This window comes from Eurytemora carolleeae, unplaced genomic scaffold (assembly GCF_000591075.1).
Source record: "Eurytemora carolleeae unplaced genomic scaffold, Eaff_2.0 scaffold555, whole genome shotgun sequence".
Taxonomy (NCBI): Eukaryota; Metazoa; Arthropoda; class Copepoda; order Calanoida; family Temoridae; genus Eurytemora; species Eurytemora carolleeae.
Genome location: NW_019396468.1, coordinates 11,755 through 32,089, shown reverse-complemented (window position 1 = coordinate 32,089; position 20,335 = coordinate 11,755). Strand labels below are relative to the sequence as shown.

The 20,335-nt window shown below is 32.2% G+C and overlaps 1 protein-coding gene across 1 annotated transcript in view; it reads left to right on the top strand.

Annotated features, from left to right (window-relative positions):
* LOC111703859 (N-acetylgalactosamine-6-sulfatase) overlaps positions 1–19,469 on the top strand; it is a 31,886-nt gene extending 12,417 nt beyond the window's left edge. The window contains exons 9-21 of the mRNA XM_023475931.1: positions 1,509–1,581; positions 1,728–1,787; positions 3,683–3,755; positions 4,541–4,644; positions 5,173–5,231; positions 5,788–5,849; positions 6,530–6,610; positions 7,556–7,600; positions 8,043–8,105; positions 8,756–8,824; positions 10,402–10,451; positions 18,214–18,284; positions 19,375–19,469. Of these exons, the coding sequence (XP_023331699.1) occupies positions 1,509–1,581; positions 1,728–1,787; positions 3,683–3,755; positions 4,541–4,644; positions 5,173–5,231; positions 5,788–5,849; positions 6,530–6,610; positions 7,556–7,600; positions 8,043–8,105; positions 8,756–8,824; positions 10,402–10,451; positions 18,214–18,284; positions 19,375–19,445 (881 nt within the window). The 3' untranslated portion in view covers positions 19,446–19,469. The remainder of the gene's footprint in view (positions 1–1,508; positions 1,582–1,727; positions 1,788–3,682; positions 3,756–4,540; positions 4,645–5,172; positions 5,232–5,787; positions 5,850–6,529; positions 6,611–7,555; positions 7,601–8,042; positions 8,106–8,755; positions 8,825–10,401; positions 10,452–18,213; positions 18,285–19,374) is intronic.
* Positions 19,470–20,335: the final 866 nt, after the last annotated feature.

Here is a 20,335-nt window from a genome sequence, read left to right as displayed (position 1 = left end):
AGACCTGATTAAAAGTCAATCCCTTTACAATTTGCTTAAATTCTGATTAAAAGTCAAATAATGTCCAATTAGCTTTGGTACTGATTTAAAAGTCAAATAATGTACCATTTTCTGTGGGAGCTTTGGTCATGCTTAAAAATCTGTCTGAGTTTTCACTATTATAGTGTTCACTCCTACTGCTGTTTAACTATTTTGTTCAAAATTAATATTGTTTAATATTGTGTCTGATTCCATTAATTATGTTAAACTATAGTTCCGGGTATATTTAATCAATAATTTATCAATTAGGTTATTCATCAACATTTTATGTATTTAAAACAATACCTCTTCAATGCACAATGTACAAAGTATTAGAATCAAGGGGGAACAAACTCTTCAAATATAAACAAAAGGATGAGATTTATGTATTTAAAACAATACAATGCACAATGTACAAAGTATAAGAATCAAGGAGGAACAAACTCTGTGAATATAAACAAAAGGATGAGATTTATGTATTTAAAACAATACCTACAATGAACAATGTACAAAGTATAAGAATCTAGGGGGAACAAACTCTGTGAATATAAACTAAAGGATGAGATTTATGTATTTAAAACAATACCTCTTCAAGGCACAATGTACAAAGTATAAGAATCAAGGAGGAACAAACTCTGCAAATATAAACAAAAGGATAAGATTTAATTGTTCAAAATATTTGTACAAATGGGACATTTCCTAGAATATTGTATTTCTCCATGATTTAAACAATTTCTTGACATTGATTAATTCTTCTAACAATTCAAAACATTAAGGGCCGGGATCTTATTAGAAATAAAAGCGATCTATTTAGGGTTGAAAAACACAAAATAATTTGGAGGTATGAGTCCTTATCAAAATACTTTATAAGTTCATGTGTAAGTTCATCTACATTTTACAATTATTGCACATAAAGGGAATTGGAGACTTAATTTCAATTGACTCAGATTCGTCAGATTTACCATGATCAAGAATGTTTTCTATGTGTTCTTTTAGAAAATTTATTATTGACTCAGATTTGTCAGATTTACCATGATCAAGAATAATTTCCATGTTTCTTTTAGAAAATTTATTATTTTAAATTATGGTTTCGCTGTAAAAGTGACTTGCTGAAAACACAAATAGATCCACACAGTGTGAAATATTATTTTAAAAAGACAGGGTCCATTTTAAGGTGTCGCAATACCTTGGACTTTGATTTTAAATCACTAACTTTCATTATTTTTTGTACCCTTTGACACGTACATGTAAATCATTTGTTATTAATTTTTTAAGGAGTCGACATTGTCAAAACTCTTTTTTCAACCTCACTGCATTGAAAATTGGACAAAATTATTAGAATTAAACACTCTCAAAATGTCAAAACGATGATATCTTCCACAGTTTTATTGATTAGATAAAGGTTTAAAGGGGTGCCCGTGGGAATCGGCCATGCCCCTCGTTAAATGGAGGTCAATTGAAATTACAACAATTAGGTCTATTAATGTTAGATAATCTGAATGTGCTCCAATGTACCGGGAATGTCGTCTTCATAGCATTGGAAACTCAAAATCCTCATATGACGTAACTGATAATTGGTGGAAGCAAAGTGACACCAACATTCTTGGTGAGAGGGTGGGAAGGGTTTTCTCTGCTGACAACAATGAAGACGACATTTTCCGTATATTGGAGCGCATCCACAAACCGTATTAAACCACCTTGTTATAAAGGGATTCCTATTACGGAGATGCTATTAAGGAGCTGGATCATCATATTGGAATTATTGTAAGGTAAAAAGTACACAAATATGTGCAATGTTTCAGTATTAAAGTACACAACTATGTGCGATATTTCAGTATCAAAGTACGCCACTATGTGTGATATTTCAGTATTAAAATACATAAATATGTGCAATGTTTCAGTATTAAAGTATACAACTATGTTCAATATTTCAGTTTTAAAGTACACAATATGTGCGATATTTCAGAATTAAAGTACACAAATATGTGCGATATTTCAGTATTAAAGTATGGCACTATGTGCGATATTTCAGTATTAAAATACACAAATATGTGCGATATTTCAGTATTAAAGTACACACATATGTGTGATATTTCAGTATCAATGTACACAAATATGTGCGATATTTCAGTCTTAAAGTACACAAATATGTGCGATATTTCAGTTTTAAAGTACATAAATATTTGCGATATTTCAGTATCAAAGTACACAACTATGTGCGATATTTCAGTATTAAAGTACACACATATGTGCGATATTTCAGATGAAAGTAAATAAATATGTTTAATTTCAGTATTAAAGTAAATTAACCCTATCCCTGCTAGGGTACTTGAAATCCAGGATACGCTGGGGTGGGGGGTCGATTTGACCCCGATTTGGAATGCTCTTTTGTTTGCAAACATTGGTTTTTTTGCAAAATCCAGTTATACAGTAAAAATGTTTGCAAAAAAAATGTCTAAAAATGATAAATTATACTGTTTTAAAAAGCCCTTGACCATGCCATTTCAAATATTCAAACACTTTTGCAAATTCTAAATAACCTGATTTGTAATTCAAAAAAACTAAAAATGTGCAAATTTCTTTTGACGGGTTGTACGAAAGTAATTTGCAAACATTTCCTTGCAAAACTTGTGCAATTCGTTTCTTTATGTCATAGGCTTTCCAAAAAGCTAAAAATCATCAAAATGAAAATGGGTCAAAACAAAGATTTAGTTTGTTACAGGATAAATTAGTCATTCAGGCAATGTGCCGGAGGACTTAGTTAGTATAAAATCCCGGGTTTAGACATAAAGAGAGGGCTATGGGTATTTCGGAAAATTTCAACAGCCTCAGACAAAACCTTTTTGATTTAAGTAGAAAAACTACAGGAGGGTGTCAAATTTCCCCCTCCCCCAGCAGGAATAGGGTTAAAACGTAAACAAATTTGTTCAATTTCAGTATAAAAGNACATGGGAATTATTAGAATATAAAATATATATATATGTGTGCCATACTTCAGCATTAAAGTGTGCATAAATATGTACAATATTTCCGTATTAAACTATTTAGATTTGTTAAATATTTCAGCACAATACATACATTCGTACAATGTTAAGTACGGTACAAAGATTCCTACATTATTTTAGTACATACAGTACATAGATCCATGCAATATTTCAGTACAGTATATAGATGCTTGCACTATTTCATTACGGTACATATAATCGTACAATATATAAGTACAGTACATACATTTGTACACTATTTCCATACGGTACATAGATTCGTACAATATTTCAGTATAGTACATTTTTTTATGAAATATTTCTGTATAGAAAATAAATGCTTTGTACATTAATTCAGTTCAGTACATACAACTTGTACAAGGTGTCTCTGAAAAAGGGAGTTTAGACTTTTTAACAAACTTAACATAGTTATTCTATTGGGTTGTATAAAATTTAAAAATAAAATTATTATTTAATTTGTTTTGAAAATCTTTGGAAAAGAGACTGGGCACATTCTCGAAATATTATGCCTACTTTTTTGGATTGAACTGGTATTTTAGAGAATAATTTTTTTCAACTTTTCCACCACTTTTTAAACTCAATACAACGATGTGTAGTTGGCTAAAAAGCTTAAACATACTTTTTTCAGAGACACCCTCTTCATTTGTAAACTATTTCAGTACATTGCGGAGAAGCAAAAGGCCTACTTTAGTTATTTTTACATCAGACAATGGTGCTGCACTTGTCTCAAGGGTAATGTTCTACACTATATCGATCAAATCTCAGTTTTTAAACGAAATATTTTTATTACAGCATGAATTGATAACTCCCCTGAATGTTTTCTTTCAAATCGTTATAACTTTGCAACCTGACTGCTTGCGTAAAAATGTTTGGCACTTAAAATTGATTCTGCAACAATGACATTTTGAGTATCAGTTTTAAAGGTTCAGTTTGCCAAGTAATAAACATAAAAATAAACTTTTTGAACTTACATTTTATCCAAATGATTATTAAAATATTAATACATTTAAAGGGAGTGACCCTTTATAGTAGGCAACACCTGATTCACAACGGCACCCACAAAAGCTTTATTTGATCAAATATGAATACGTTATTATGGAATAAGGTTTTCGGTAAGAAAGGTAAAAAAGGTAAAAAATCATTATTTTCAACTGTGAGTTCTCTTCAAATGTGATTTTGTTAATTACCCACCTTCAGCCGTGGTACATTTGAATTTCCAAGCCGGTCCCAGTTTGTACTGTATCGCCCGGACATTTGGTAAACAAAGCAGACACTCAATAGGACTAGCCGGTGCAACAAGGTTGACGCGCTCAGATTTTAGGTTGAATTTACTGTTACTGAAAGTTCAGAGGTGCGTGTACCAATTTTTTAACATAGAAAAAAGACAATTTTTTTCACAATATTGATTAGGTAAATGTCTTAATGGTAAAGTTGTGAATTGGTAATATTGGCAACCTTGCATGATGAGCCACTTAAAGTTACGCTTATACAGTCCCTTTAAATTAAACATTGTTAAGGAAATTGCTGGCTCTAATGGTCCTCTATTATGTGGGAAACAAACTACTTTTGAAGGAGGGTTTAGGGTTCCAACCATATCTTGGTGGTCACATGGGGGACCAAGGTAGAATTCTTAAAGGGAAATTGATGGAGATATCCTTGGTTTTCTTTCTAAAAATTGATAGTTTATTAAAATGTCGACTTGCAGGTATATTTATGCATTGTGCCTTAGGACTTGACAGTTTTTTTGTGAATCACAGCACGTAATTCTTTAATTGAACTATATCACAATAAATTGCATTAAAAGTCGTATTTGATTTCCAAGAAATCCTTATTGAGTTTGAAAAAAAATAGTTTTTCGTTTCGTTAACAGAGGTCTATACAATATACATTTGGTCATTGGAATATGAAGAGATTGAGATAACTTAAAAATATTGCAATTCTATATAGATTCACAACGGTACAGGTCGTTTCTATGTAAAGGAACTTGCGCATTTCTGTTTTAGAACCAATGGAGATTTTTGTCAGAATTAGACAATTTTTTCAAAAGCTAGACAAAGAAAGATATCTTCCACAATATTGATCATTGAAATGTTTAAAAGGTACCGTTGTGAATCTGGACTTTTTCTTTTTCAGTTTTCATTTTGTTTAGAGGTGTGTCTCATCACGTGGGATCTCATATGGATTTTCTTCCAACTTTAGCTGAGTTAGGGATTAAAATATTACGCGGCAAAATCTATAATTTGTATTTCAGTTATATAGATAATTGTCAATATTTTTTATTTATAAAGGCTGTTGCACAATGCACATGTTTGCAAAAAAAATACCAAAATGTGATAAAATATAAATTTTTGAAAAGTCCTTGACCATGCCATTTAAAATATGCAAAATATTTTGCTAAATTTTGAATAACCTGATGTGTAATTAAGAAAAACCAAAAGTGTGGAAATTTCTTTTGACGGGTTGTATGCTAATAATTTGCAAAAATTTCTTTGCGAAACTTGTGCAATCCGTTTCTTTATCATGGGCTTTTTCAAAAAACTCAAAATTATCAAATTTTGACAACTGAAAGTGGGTCAAAGCAAAGATTAAGTTTGTTACTGGAAACAGTAGTCATTCAGGCAGTGTGCCTGAGGTCTCAGGGAGTTAGTATAAAAGCGCGTGTAAGACCCAAAGGGAGGGCTATATGTATTTAGGAAAAGTCAGCCTCAGAACAATATCACTACATAATTTGTATTGAAAAATATTTGTTTTGATCTGTAAACAGTTGGGGCTAAAATACCAGATTACGTTGTACTGGACGGAAAATCTATTCTCGGTGTAATACAGGTATAATTATATTATTTTTAGATTGAGAAAATAATTACAAATATTCTTACAAATATATTTTTATAACCTGATAGCGTGAACCTTTGATTTTAGCAGTAAATTGTTTTAAACCTTATCTAGAAGCAGTAAATTGTTTTAAACTTATCTAGAAGCAAGGGCGTTGTAGTTTTAAATTATATAACATATCTAGGGCTAAAAAATATTATTAAAGGGAAGCATAATTTCAAGTGTCCCTGCACTATGCAAAGATTTCAACGCCCGATTTATCACGGTATGTCTGATGAAGTTTAATTTAGATATAATTTTTTATAATTTTAAAAACTGTTTAATTCCAATTGTGATTTCGCTTTAAAAAGTGTCTTGCTCATTTCTACTCCTGGAAAACACATGGGAATTATTAGAATATAAAATTGTTAAACCTTGAAAAAATATATGGGAATTATATTATTATTATTATATATTTCTATCTATGTAATTATTGAACACATCATGGTTTCTAATTTACCCTTGTTAATACGGCAATACGTTCACAATCCCAAGCCCAACAAGTCGACGAGGTCTAGAAAATTGTTGCATAATTGTTATGTCTGTCTGGGTTCACTGTACATGCATGAAACAATTAGTTTATGTAAATGAACTATTTAACAGAAAATTAATTGTGTTGAATGATATGATTTAAGGGAACTAAGATTGTAGAAAACTCACCAATATTCATGTATCGAGGAAACCTACTCTACGCAGTTCGTCTTAATTCCTTTAAGGTAGGAGATGCGAGGACAATTGGCTGGGCGTTAATGAAAGGCACGTTTTTGAAAATTAACTTTTGTTAATTTGCAACATAAAATGGCATAAACCTTGTAGAAAATGTAATTTTTTAGATTTTTTCACTTGTTACGATGTTTTTAAATGGTTACTTCAAAGGAATTGAGTTTTTGCCTCAAACAAATATTTTAATATTCCTAAATCTTTACAATTTGATTGTGTATTTCATACTTTCAAACTTACACTACTAAATCTACCAGCATCTTTTCATGAAATATCTTTTGTTAACTCCTTCAATTAAATTGAAATAGATAAAAACGAAATAAATTACAGACTTGTCTGAGTAACAATGATGAATATATCCAGTAATTTTTCCGGTTGCAAAAGTGTATAATTTGACAATTTTCTTCCTTTAAGTGAAAAAAAATATTTTGTTTTATAGAGGCAGCGAGGACGATCTCTAGTAAAATGCAAGGATAACTATTCCAGTATTTTCATAACTTAACAGGTTTATGTGAACCGGGCCTAGCTTAACAGGAGAACTATAAAATGTTCACATATAACACGTGATTCTGAATGCTCCGTCACGCTCACTCTTCTTCAGCGAACCTTTGTGAAATTTCGTATAGAGGCCGAGTATCGTCTTCCACAGCTTCATAATATTTATATTTTTTATATTTTTTAAACTGAGTTTGGAAAGTTATCTAGACACGTCAGTTTGTTGAAAGGGAACAAAAAAAGATAAAAACCTTTAATCAGATCACAAAAAAATGTGAATTTAACACTTGAAATTTATCAAATGATTTAAGTTTACAAAATATTGCTCGCATAACGGTTTACGATTTTTAGAGGATTTTTTGACGTGAACAAAATTGTTCATCCTTTCTGCAATCTTTTTTTTCGCGGACACTCCCTTTATTTGCCTGTAATATTTTTATGTTTAGGCCCATTTTTACACATGGACAACTCCAGAAGAAGAGCTTGCTAAGGTAAATAAGTATAAACTAGTTTAAATAGGATTCATGAAATTGTATTATTTTAATAAAACCATAACGCGCTTCTAATATATTATTTTTTAACGATATACTTGAATCAAGACATATTCAAGTCTATAACTAAAAATAATTTAATTAATTATGTGTTCAATACTTAATTTTTTTTAAATAATCAAAAAATTCTAGGGTTAAAGACCTAAATAGTATGAAGGATGAAAGAAGAGAAAGCAATAATATTCTTATAAAGAAATTGATTTTTAAATACATAGACAAACCCTTTATAAGGTTAAAAAGTAAATCAGAATGATTGAACCCGGAGTAGATGGGACAATTAGCGCATAGATCTTCAACTTCAAAAGTCCCCAAATTGTATACCGAGATCCAAGATTAATAATACTTCAAGCAGCACAAAAGTTTTCACTTAAAAATAATTTAGGGAATTGATCACTGTCCTGGCATTTCAATAATAAATGTAACAACAACATCAATAACAAAACAGGTTAGAGACTGGTGCATATGATATGATAATCTATAGTTTTGTTTCTAAAACTTGATTTATTCCACATCATAAAATCGTTTGAATATAGTCATTTATTTTTCTGTTTTTGAAAAGCACTCTAAATGCAATATTTATTTTTAAAATACTATTTTGCTTCTAGTTGTATGACGCACTCAACAATGCGTTGTCATTAAAAAAATATATTAAAAATACCTCGGGGAACCCAGGGTACAACATCGAAATTATTTTTAACTAGACAAAAAAAAGAGATTGAAAAAATGTTTTGAATTTATCTTGACAGAAATTGTTCACCGATTTGTTTATTTAAATTAAACGATTTTGGAGCAGTTAGATATAACAACATTATCGCCCAACCTTATTTTTATATCATATTGGTTGAAACAATGAGTTTATATTAGGAACCTCCTGTAATATATAACCCTATCCTACCACCTTAGTTCTACACTTATTGGTTGAAACAATGAGTTTATCCTAGGAACCTCCTGTAATATTTAACCCTATCCCACCACCTTAGTTCTACACTTATTGGTTGAAACAATGAGTTTATCCTAGGAACCTCCTGTAATATTTAACCCTATCCTACCACCTTAGTTCTACACTTATTGGTTTAAACAATGAGTTTATCCTAGGAACCTCCTGTAATATTTAACCTGGGCCGAGATCCAGGAGAGCGCTTTCCAATCAATATTCAATCAATGGTAATTATATCTTTTTAAATAAAGCTCTTTCGCTAATATATATCTATATATCATATATATAATACAATAAAATAAAATCATGTGGCATGTTGAATACTTCTTTTATTATATATATGTATATATGAAGCTGTAGCTGGCCAAACGGCTGGACCGAATGGGCTGACATTTTTTAAGGAAACCCATAGGGGTAACATAGGCTAAAAAAAGTCAATTTTTTATGTTTCTAAAATTCCACGGTCAATGCCTGGCACTTCAATAGTTTTTATAAAATTAGAAATAACGCGCACTTCACATAAATTTGTCAATTTCAAAGTCTAGTTTCAGACATATAACTATTTATCTTTTTATTCATCTTTAACCCAAAAAAGGCTCCCCCCCAGCCTGTGACCAGATTTACAAGTGGTTAAACTACCAAACGTCAGTTCAAATCCTGAATTCCCAATACACTCTCCAATTTATTATCTACTCATGAATCTTCACCTCGATGATTCAAGATTTGAACCGGTGGCGGAGGTATGTAATTCAGCGACCTCTTGCAATTCAATGAATTAGATAGATGCAAACATCTTTATCTATATTGAGCAATTCTCGGTAATCTCTCTATATTAGTCGGCTATATTTATTCTTACAACCTGGTATCAATTAGATCAGATTAAGATTATTTGGAGAAATGATATAAATATAATAACCGTTATCTAATTAAAGGGAGTGACCGGCTATGTGAGGTAGTTGAACTGAGTATGCAGTGTTGCGGAAAACTTCTTTCAGATTCGTTTGAGACATATTTAACTTTTTAAAGATCTGTAAACCCTAAGTTTGGGAGCAAATTCAACGTTCAAATTTCCTACTTTGGGGGTGGATACGTTTTCATAATTAGTTTTTTTAATTATTAAATAACGACGACATCAACTGTAAAAATGTCCTACAATAAACTACAGACGTCATGTATAGGAACATGTTGAGGAAATAAAAATTAATCCTATCATCGAAAATAAGTAATCTTATTCAATTATTAGTTTCTATTATCTCATTATTCACTAAGATTTTCGCAGATTTTCTAGAATTATTATTGAAAAGACGACATTTGAAGAATTTGAAGAAATCTGCGAATAAATTCAAAGAAGATAAGAAATTCAATATAATAATGAAAACGAAATAATCGATTTTAGCATTGATTTATTGACAAATTTCTTTTGAGAAACCATCTAATTAAATTGCTGTATAATTTTTACTTTATTTTTCGTTGTCGTTATTTAATAATTAAAAAAAAAGTAGGAGTTTTGAACGTCGAATTTGCGCTCTAACTCCTGATTTACGGGTCTTTAAAAAGTTTAATATGTCTCAAATAAATCCGAAAGAAGTTTTCCACAACACTACATTCAAAGTTCAACTACCTAACATAGCCGGTCACTCCCTTTAAAGAGGTATCCTTGTATTCAAGTTGTAGTTACCATACCAATCCTTAAGATTGTCAATTGTTAGTTTTCATGTTTTGAATTTGAAAGAGATAATTTTCAATAATCATAAACTTTTAAGAAGAAAAAACCATTCGCATTCTTTAAAGTAAATATGTTTAGGAATATAAAGATGCTTTCATTGCTATTACTGATGTTGTTAAAACTCACAAGTAAGTAATTAAAACATATTTTCTTCATTCATAAATAAAACTAATTTTTCAAAAATTATTTAAGTTGTACTTTTCGTAATTTCAAAACCTTCCTAGCACACCTTTTCAAAATTTTAATTGTAAAGTTTTCAGAAGTGATCCCCCCCCCCCGCCGACTCTTTTATGGTTAAATGTATTATATTTCTGATAGATGCATTGAAGAAACGTGATTTTAATGAAAGTGGAAATATGAAAATATGTTTACTCGAAAGTTTAGCTTTTTAATCTAAATTACAATAGTTTAACCATTTAAATGTTTTATCGGAACTGATTAACCCTTCATGATTCCGCAGAATATATTTAAGCAAAATATAAGCAACGTGATCAACGAATTATAAACGCAAACATCTTATAATTGAGCTGAAGATGTCTATTTATTAAAACGTAATAAAAAAGATAATTAATGTTTTTTTTACAATTTTTTTTAATTGTACTTGTTAATTTGAAACATGTCTGGCCTTTGGTGTCCCATACTCCCTTTATTCAGATCAGGTCTGGTCCTTGGTGTCCCATACATCCTTTATTCAGATCAGATCTGGTCCTTGGTGTCCCATACATCCTTTATTTAGATCAGATCTGGTCCCTGGTGTCCCATACTTCCTTTATTTAGTTCAGATCTGGTCCCTGGTGTCCCATAGTCCCCTTTATTTAGATAAGATCTGGTCCCTGATGTTCCAAACTCCATTTATTTAGATCAGGTCACGTCCAAAGTGTCCCATACTCAGAATATATGTACTATAGAATAACAGAGCTCGTTTTCTCCATAGAAAGTGGTTGTGTATTTCACTTACTTTGGGGGACGATATGTTGGCCGCTAGATGTCTCATGCTTAATTCTTATCTGATAGATAGATATTTCTCTGTACATTTGACGACCAATATAGGAAACGTCAAGTTGTCAACCAATGTAGTTTATGGAAGGAACGGCCTCAGGTGGCAGCATTTGGTTTGGGAAGTCTCATAAAATACCCTGTACTGGTATGATATTGCGAACATGTATTGGTATGTTATTGTGTACATGTAGTACACCGTGATCTGGGCGGATTTGTTTTGATTTAATTACACAGTATAATAAACATCGAGATATAAGTAATAGAGGGGGCATCTGAGTGCAAAACTTAAGAAAATTATAAAACTCGCTACGATACCCGGTTTCCTGAAACCTGGGTTTGGCTGAGTTCGGGTTTCATGTTCTTAAAACGTATTTTGAAACTCTAGGAAACTGGGTTAAAATATGCTGTCGTTGGAGTCTCCAGCTGTGGTGTTTTATGAATAAAGCTGCTACGCACTTGAAAGTGATCAAATTGGTATCCGTTTTTTGGCGTAATAGTCGGCCCATCCAAGGAAAGANGAAAAAGGGTATAGATAAAAAGGGAGGGGAGGCCTAGTCTGTAGGGACAATTAGGGTCTTCCCAAAAAAAAGGGGGGGGGGAAGGAAAGGCTTGGCTTACAATTCAAGCAAGTAATTAGGGTAATCAACGTTATTAAATCAGGCATGATTACAGCAAAATTATAGATAGGAACACTGAAATTAGTTTAAATAGTATGATTATGACATGATTTTGACAAATAAGGTATTGATTGGGCTCGGCTTGTGCTTCTAATAGTATGATTATGACATGTTTTTGACAAATAAGGTATTGATTGGGCTCGGCTTGTGCTTCTATTCATCGAATACAAGGTTCACGCTGGCCTCACTACTGCTATCGCTCACATCCTCATCCTCAGAGTCCAGAGAGAGAGGCTGGAATAAATAAGGCATATTAGATAAAATTAGAAATATATGTCTATCTATATAGATATATAGGCATAGACATATACAATAATATTTCACAACAAAAATATTGATATCCACAAAACTGCCTAACCCCATTCTTGAAACCCGGGTTTCAAAACTGGTTTTCATAACGATACCCTGTCTTAAGTTTTGGGCTCTGAGCCCAAAACTTAAGACAGGGTATTGTAGATATCAATATTTTTGTTCTGAAATATTATATTATATAGTTTCTTTATATTCTCCTTTTCTTCGAATCTCTTAAATTAAAATCTACTTAAATGTTTATAGACCTTAAATGGAAACTCGGGAGTTTCATTCGACGATACTCTTTTAAATTTCGGGCTCTGGAATTTTAGACTTCTTATTGTACAGCCACTGTACACAATGACCCGATCAGAAATTCTACCTGGGGGGATCATAATTCGTAGATCAGTGTTTTAAGACATTATTGTTTGAAAGTGAATCCTACAATATTCAAGCAAAGAAAACAAGAACTCTGTTTCATCAGGGATGCTGAACTTTTCTTTTAAATTTGTAATGGTTTCCTCAAGCCTCTCAACCGTTTCTTCCAATTTCCTTTTCTTTTTTTCAGATAAATGCAACTTTTGCTGAAATTCTTTAGCCTTTAATGTTGATTGTTACAATCTCTCGAAAAGCTGTTCTTTGCTTAGATTCTCTCTTTGGTATGAGTGGTCATGCCTTGCGACCTGTAATGAGTTGTTCACACAACCCAATCTTTGTTTCTATAACAAGTTTTGTCAAAATGTTCACTGCATATAAAAATTGGGTATTTTGTCTTCCGGATAACTTGTTCTATCCACTTTTTTCGTATGTTATGAAAAATTTCTGAACCCGAAACATCGTTGTTTACACATATTTTGACACTTCAATATCTCATTGTTGAAAAATATTAAAATTAACAGTCCACACAATACCGTACAAACAGATGTACTTAGGATTAAACCTGCACTCTATGATACCAACTCAGTCATAAGGAAACATTTTTCGACAAAAATCACTGAACAGTATAAACCTAGCCAGGCAAAATTAGGAGAGTTATGCCCGCCCCCTGATATTAAATCATGAAGTACTTTGCAGTGTTCAGTGTTAAATTGTGGAGCGAATCAAACATTTAATACAAGATTTCATTCTGAAATAAAATATTGAAGGAAAACAAGTGAACTGAATTTACGGCAGGACTACAGTTTTCTGGACCCCAGGAACATTAAATGTTATTTGTGGGAAACATTTGAAACCAAAATACTTTTACCGATGAAAGTTTAATCATAAGACTGTTTCATAGTCTCCATCCTTTCCACCATCAATATGAATGTCAGGCAGCTGAGGTTCAACAACTAGATAATGCATATGGTGAGTCTTGACTGTGTTAGTTTATATAGTTATAAATATGATGGATAATTTGATATAAATATAATTTCATCTAGCCCTGTAAAGGCTATCAGGGGTTCTGAATCTTTTCGAGGACTTTTCAAAATTAAGGTTTTTAAATGTAGCTTAAGCAAAAAAAGTTGTAGGGGNTGCAATAAAAACTTTTTGTCGACAAATGATATTTTTTGACTAATTTTTTTATTTTTATTTTAATTTAAAGAGTGGTGCATTCCTGATTCACAATAGTACCTTTTAAACCTTTATCTGAGTAAACATTTTAAAAATATCGTCGTATTTCTAGCTTAACCGTTGAATTCTTGCAATTTCCTTCAATGTCAGTGTTGTATAAATCCGTAAGGCACTTTTAAAGAGAAAACAGCATTGTTTTTCTTTCTTTACATTACAACGAGAGGTTTAATACTTCTATGACATGGGGAGGTTTAGAACTGGAAAAATGTAGTTAAATATTTCATTTATGTTTTATTTAGACATTCTTCAAAGTCATCAATAGCTGTCCTTCGCTCACCATCAGAGTACTTCTGCGATCCCGTGTAAACCCCAAGTCACCCTCTTTCGACTTTAAGTTGACTTTTATCATGCAGAATTAGTAGACTAAAAGTACATGAATCTTAAGTAGTGTTTCTGACTTTTTGGGCCTCGATCACCAACAATCTAGCTATACCTCAAAACGGAAAGGGTCGGGTTTCATACCCACCTCTGTGCATTACCCCCCATCATAAATCATCATGTTGCCATGTGTTTATTTTTAGTAGCTGCAGCTGCTAGCTGACAGCTTGGACAGTTTGCTAACTTATTTAGTCTTTTTCAGGTTGATTAAAGGCTAGCTTTTTTTTAATTTAAAAAGCTAGTGTTAATACACGTCAATTTGAATTATCAGCGTTTAGATGTCACTCAGATAAAAGCATGTCATTGATATGTGCCTCCAAAGGTTGCCCATAACCAGTTCTTATCGGAAATGTTTCAGTGTAAACATTTCACCAATGATATAATTGTCAAAGAGTCTTAAAAGATACATAAAACATCCTGAGAGAAAATTCAGTGCATTTTCTTAATGAAATTATTATATTTAGAAAAAATTAAAATTTTTTTAAACCCAAATCTTCACTTCTAAATTATAAACTTTTATTAAGAAAATTGAATCTTAAAATTTCTTACTTTTTTAGTTTTATGGAAAACTTTTAGAGACACCTAGTGGTGAAAATAAAAACTAAAAAGATTCAAGTTTTGAGTCAACAGCTTGTATATTTTACAAACACACAAAATTAGACATGCACAAACATATGCATATGTTAACAGAGTGCTGGGGTAAGGGGGGGGGGTAGAGGAGGGGAAATTTTCTCACAACTGGAAACATATCTGAAATTTGATCCGGATGTATCATGAGGGGTAACTTTTTTCTAACTAAATTAGACATCTAGCCAATAATGGGGAAAAGGGAAGCAGCATATTGGAGGGGTAACACATGTGTTAATTATAAAGGATATATTGAGGTATAACTTTCTTGGTCGGGTTGTCAGCTAAATTATACATCCAGGCTAAAAATGGAAATAGGGAAGTAGGGGGGGTAGTGGGGGAAAATATATTTACAAAATTGTATCAAGTTACAGAGATTCCATGCTTCATCTTGATTTTGTCGACCAGTAAGTCAGGAAAGTCGCAGTAGTCTATGAATTAGACCTCTTGGGTTTACACGGGATTATACCTGTTCTACCTCCGAATTTACCTGTTCTACCACTGAGTATACCTGTTCTACCTCTGAGTATACCTTTTCCGTTTTACGGAATGGAAACCGTAAAATTTCCAGTTTCCATTTCGTAAACCGGAAATAAACCGGAAATTTTTACGGTTTATGTAACGTAAACCGGAAAATTTCCATTCCGTAAACCGGAACTTAAAGAATTATTTCTTATTTTAATTAAGTTAACATATTTACAAAATTTAAAAATTTGAAAAAAAATCATAAACCTTCCCTGGGGTCCTTAGATGTCCCACAAAAAAATTTGGCCCGATCGGTTCAGCCGTTTCGACGTTTATTGGATACAAACAGACAGACAGACAAACAAACAAACACCCAGACAGACAAGCCAAATTTATATATAGATTGATTATTGAGTATAACTTTTTCTACCGTCCGGCATCCATCCATATATTGTTAGTGTTACTAACTGGTGTTTTATTTACATATGTAAGACTTTAATGTAACTAGCCTTAGAGGGCGCTTCGCGCCCATCTTCTAAATTAATTGTGAACATGTTCTCTGTGTGTACATCGTAAAACAAAACAAAAATAATTCGCGGATTTTTACAAAAAATTTCGCGGATTTTCAAAATTTTCAAAAATGTAATGACGATCGAATTTTGATGGAGACAAATATTTGAAATTTTGATCCTTCATAAACCTTCACTGGGGTCCCTAGATGTCCCACAAAAAATATGGGCCCGATCGGTTCAGCCGTTTTAACGTTTATTGGATACAAACAGACAGACAGACAGACAGACAGACAGACAAGCCAAATTTATATATAGATTATGAACAACGTTCCGGAAATTTCCGTTTTACGGAAAAAATCGTTCCGGAAATCGTTCCAGAATTCCGGAACTTTTTCCATAATGGAAAAGGAAAAAATTTCCGGATCATTTCCGTACGTAAACCGTAACGCGGAATTCCGGTGGAAACCCTAGTTCTATTTCCACCACAGTCCTCAATTTTTGAAAATATACAAATACTTGAATCAGACACAAAGAACCTGTCAAATCATTCGTTGGGATGTTTAGAAAGATGAAAATTTCCCTTTGCGTTTTTAGATGGAGGAACGTGAAAGTTTAAAGGAATTACGAGTGAATAGAGTCAAAAATTTTGGAAAGTAGGTTTTGAAATTTGAAATCGTACAGTAAGAAACGAGTAATTATTGTTGCTCGGTAATTTGGGCTGAGAAGTTACTTCAATTATTTTCATTTGTTTTGGTTTTCTGTTTCGTATTTTGTAAGGAAGAAAACTATTTGAAAAAGTTTTAAAAATACATGTTTTATAAATTAAAGAAAAGATAACAAGATTACAAGCATTTGCTTTTGTGTTTCATTAAAAACTATTTGGGGGAAAGTTTGGAAAGCGAATCTTCAAAATCCCCCTCATGATTACTGAACATCTGAGGCCGTTCCTTCCATAAACTACATTGGTCGAGAACTTGACTTCTTGTATATTGGTCGTCAAATGTACGGAGACATATCTATCGATCAGATAATAATTTAGCATGAGACATCTAGTGGCCAACAAATCGTTCCCCAAGGTATGTGAACTACACGTCCACTTTCTATGGAGAGAACGGGCTCTAGACATTTATGTATTGTACTTGTTTCGCTACTTAGCGATTTCCCTAAAGACCTAATATATGTACCGTGTGGTATTTCTCAAGACCAGATCGTAAGACTTCCTTCTCTCAACGCTCTTCATAACAAAAGGATGATAATAAGGTTCCGAACGTTTATTTCTCTGAGTCTTCAATCTAAATAAGTTTAATAAACCCACAGAAAAAGCTTTGAGTGATAAATCATACGAATACAACAAATAATCCACTCAGGCATTAAAAAACTGTGGCGAGGAACCAGCAAACACATATATAAATATCAATCATAATATAATCAATCGATAAGCATACGTATATATATAAGAAATAATTACCACAGTGATCCTAGAATTCTGGACTCGGTTAATACTTGCAAGACAAATAAACATATACTGATATAAAACTGTTCACTCCCGTGCGAGAAATCTTGCGCCTGCGTAGTCAGTCTGTAAACAGCTTCCAAAACTAGTTTTTCACAATACGTTCTGTACAGATCCGCAGGGAGAACTCAGAAACTCACAGGGGCATCAACTAGACTTTATACACGGAGCATGGCTCGCGTAACAGTACTGCATTACCTTCACACTTCCAAAACCAAATGCTGCCGCCTGTTATTCTATAGTATAAACATTCTGAGGTCCCATACTTCCTTTATTTAGATCAGATCTGGTCCCTGATGTTCCATACTCCCTTTATTTAGATCAGGTCACGTCCTAAGTGTCCCATATTCCCTTAATTTAGATCAGATCTCGTGCCTGGTTTCCCATAGTCCTCTTTATTTAAATTAGATCTGGTGCCTGGTGTCCCATAGTTCCCTTTATTTAAATTAGATCTGGCGCCGGTGTTTAATACTCCATTTTATTTAGATCAGATCTGGTGACTGGTGTCCCATACTTCCTTGTATTTAGATCAGATTTGGTCTTGGTGTCCCATACTCCCTTTATTTAGATCAGATCTGGTCCCTGGTTTCCCATACTCCTTTTATTTAGATCAGATCTGGTGTCTGGTGTCCCATACTTCCTTTATTTTGATCAAATTTCATGCCTGATGTCCCATACTCCCTTTATTTAGATCAGGTCAGGTCCCAAGTGTCCCATACTCCTTTTATTTAGATCAGATCTCGTCTCCGATGTCCCATGCTTCCTTTATTTAAATCAGGTCTGGTCCCAGGTGTCCCATACTCCCTTTATTTAGATCAGGTCTGGTCCCAGGTGTCCCACAGCTGGAGGATTGTGACGAAGCGATTATGAATTGGTCTCCTCCAGGTAAATTAATTATTTTTAAGATTTCCCATTTCAATACATAATCTTTATCAGCATTTAAATACATAATCTTTATCAGCATATCAATACATATTCTTTACCAGCATTTCAATACATAATCGTTATCAGCATTTCAATACATAATCTTTATCAGCATTTTGTTATCAACCATGAAAAATTGCTTTGTGATACATTTTATTTTACAGTACAAATTTTATTATATTTTTTTCATGGAGAAAATTAATTTCATTGTAAAATGAAGTTGCAGAATATAAGATATTAAAAACGACAACAGACAAAAAGTATGATTATTTTAATGTTTTGGATGAAAATCAATTATTTAGCAGTTTCCATTCAGAAAACAGCTGAACATTCAAGCTGGTTTTGATGTTATTGAATATCATTAAAAAGACATAGAAGAAAGAAATTGAGTCTTTTCAAATTTTTTTTTCAAATTTTCTCTTCCCTATACATTGCAACCAGTTGGACCTTTATATTTCAAAATTAGATTGTTCGATTCAAAAAAGTTAGTTTGGATAATATCTAAGATCTACGACATTGGGCTATACAAAAATATAGGGATTAGAAAATTATTGTTTGTGGCAAAAACTCAATTTATTTTGTAGAGTTGCAATTTCATTTCTGATTCATTTTGGTCAACACCCTGTAAATCGTTGTCTGGGCCAAAAATATGGGCTTATTCTTTTTTTTCTAACTTAAAATTGATTATTCTTATTCGGGGTTAACTTAATAATGACCTTACGATTTATGCAACAGAAGTACAAGAAGAACGCTTTTTTTAGGAAGAAATTTGCCAATAAAAAAATGTTTGAATCAATTATTTCGTTTTCACCATTATATTGAATTTCTTATTTTGCATACATTTAAAAGACCGGTCGAGTTTAAGGTGTTCAAACAAGACTTGGCCTTTCGTTCTCACTAAATAACCAAGTTTTTTTTTATTAAGCTTTATAGCCATTTACATTTAAGAACTGCGAATGCAGTTGCTTGCTCCTAATAAGAAAACTTTTAATAAATCTTTGCAAGAAAATATTTTTAATTTAGTTTACCATAATAATTCTGATTTGTTTAGGTTGTGAAGGGTTGAATGACTGCTTAAAGGCTCCACCCTCAAACCCTTTTAAATGTGTTTGGCCTCACTAACCAAAATAAATTCAGAGAATTCCATTTGTTTTATTTCACTTTTATAACCTATCATGATTGTTTTTTAACTTTGGAAAAAAAGAGAAGAAAACAACTACACCACACACTTGCACTATACATGGAAAAACATGTGAATAATTAATCAAACCTGTTTATGCATATCATGAGATTATGCAAACTTTGTTTTTGTGTAGAGCATTACAAAAAGAAGTACCATATTTGATATTTTTACATACTGTTGAAATTTTTTCAAATATTAAAAGTTAATAAACAAAGAAATTGTGGGGAGGGAAGATAATTGAAATCAAAGGAGTTGAGTTTTTGCCACGAACTCCAATTTTCACTTTATCTTTGCAACCGGAAGCTGTAAACCTTATTTCAAACTTAGAATATTTGATCTGTCAGAATTCTTAGTTGGAAATGTCAAAGGTCTACAAGAAAGGGTTGCAGAGATACAGGGATTAAAAAATCTGAGTTTGTGGCAAAAACTTAACTCCTTATTAGAATTTTAGAAGGATATTTTGGTAATTTTCCAAACGGGCTGAGAAGGAAGTTTATTTGTCGTAGAACCATGCAGATTCCTATACAGGAGATAAATTTGAGTTTGTTACATTTTTGAATGAATGAATGATAGATTAGAATAGATGGATCAGTGGTCTGAAGAAAATGGATTCCATAGTTTTTTTTTAACTGACTCATTGACTATGAAATAAAGTAAAAACATAAATTCGAATTCTCTAATCCAATCTTTTGTTGTAAACCTTTGTTATCTCGACTGTTAAATCAAATGTTTTTCAGAAATAATCAACAAAATGTTTTAATTATTAGATTGCAAAGATAAAACATATGAAATGTTGAACTTTTTTGGAAATAATCAACAAAGTGTTTTC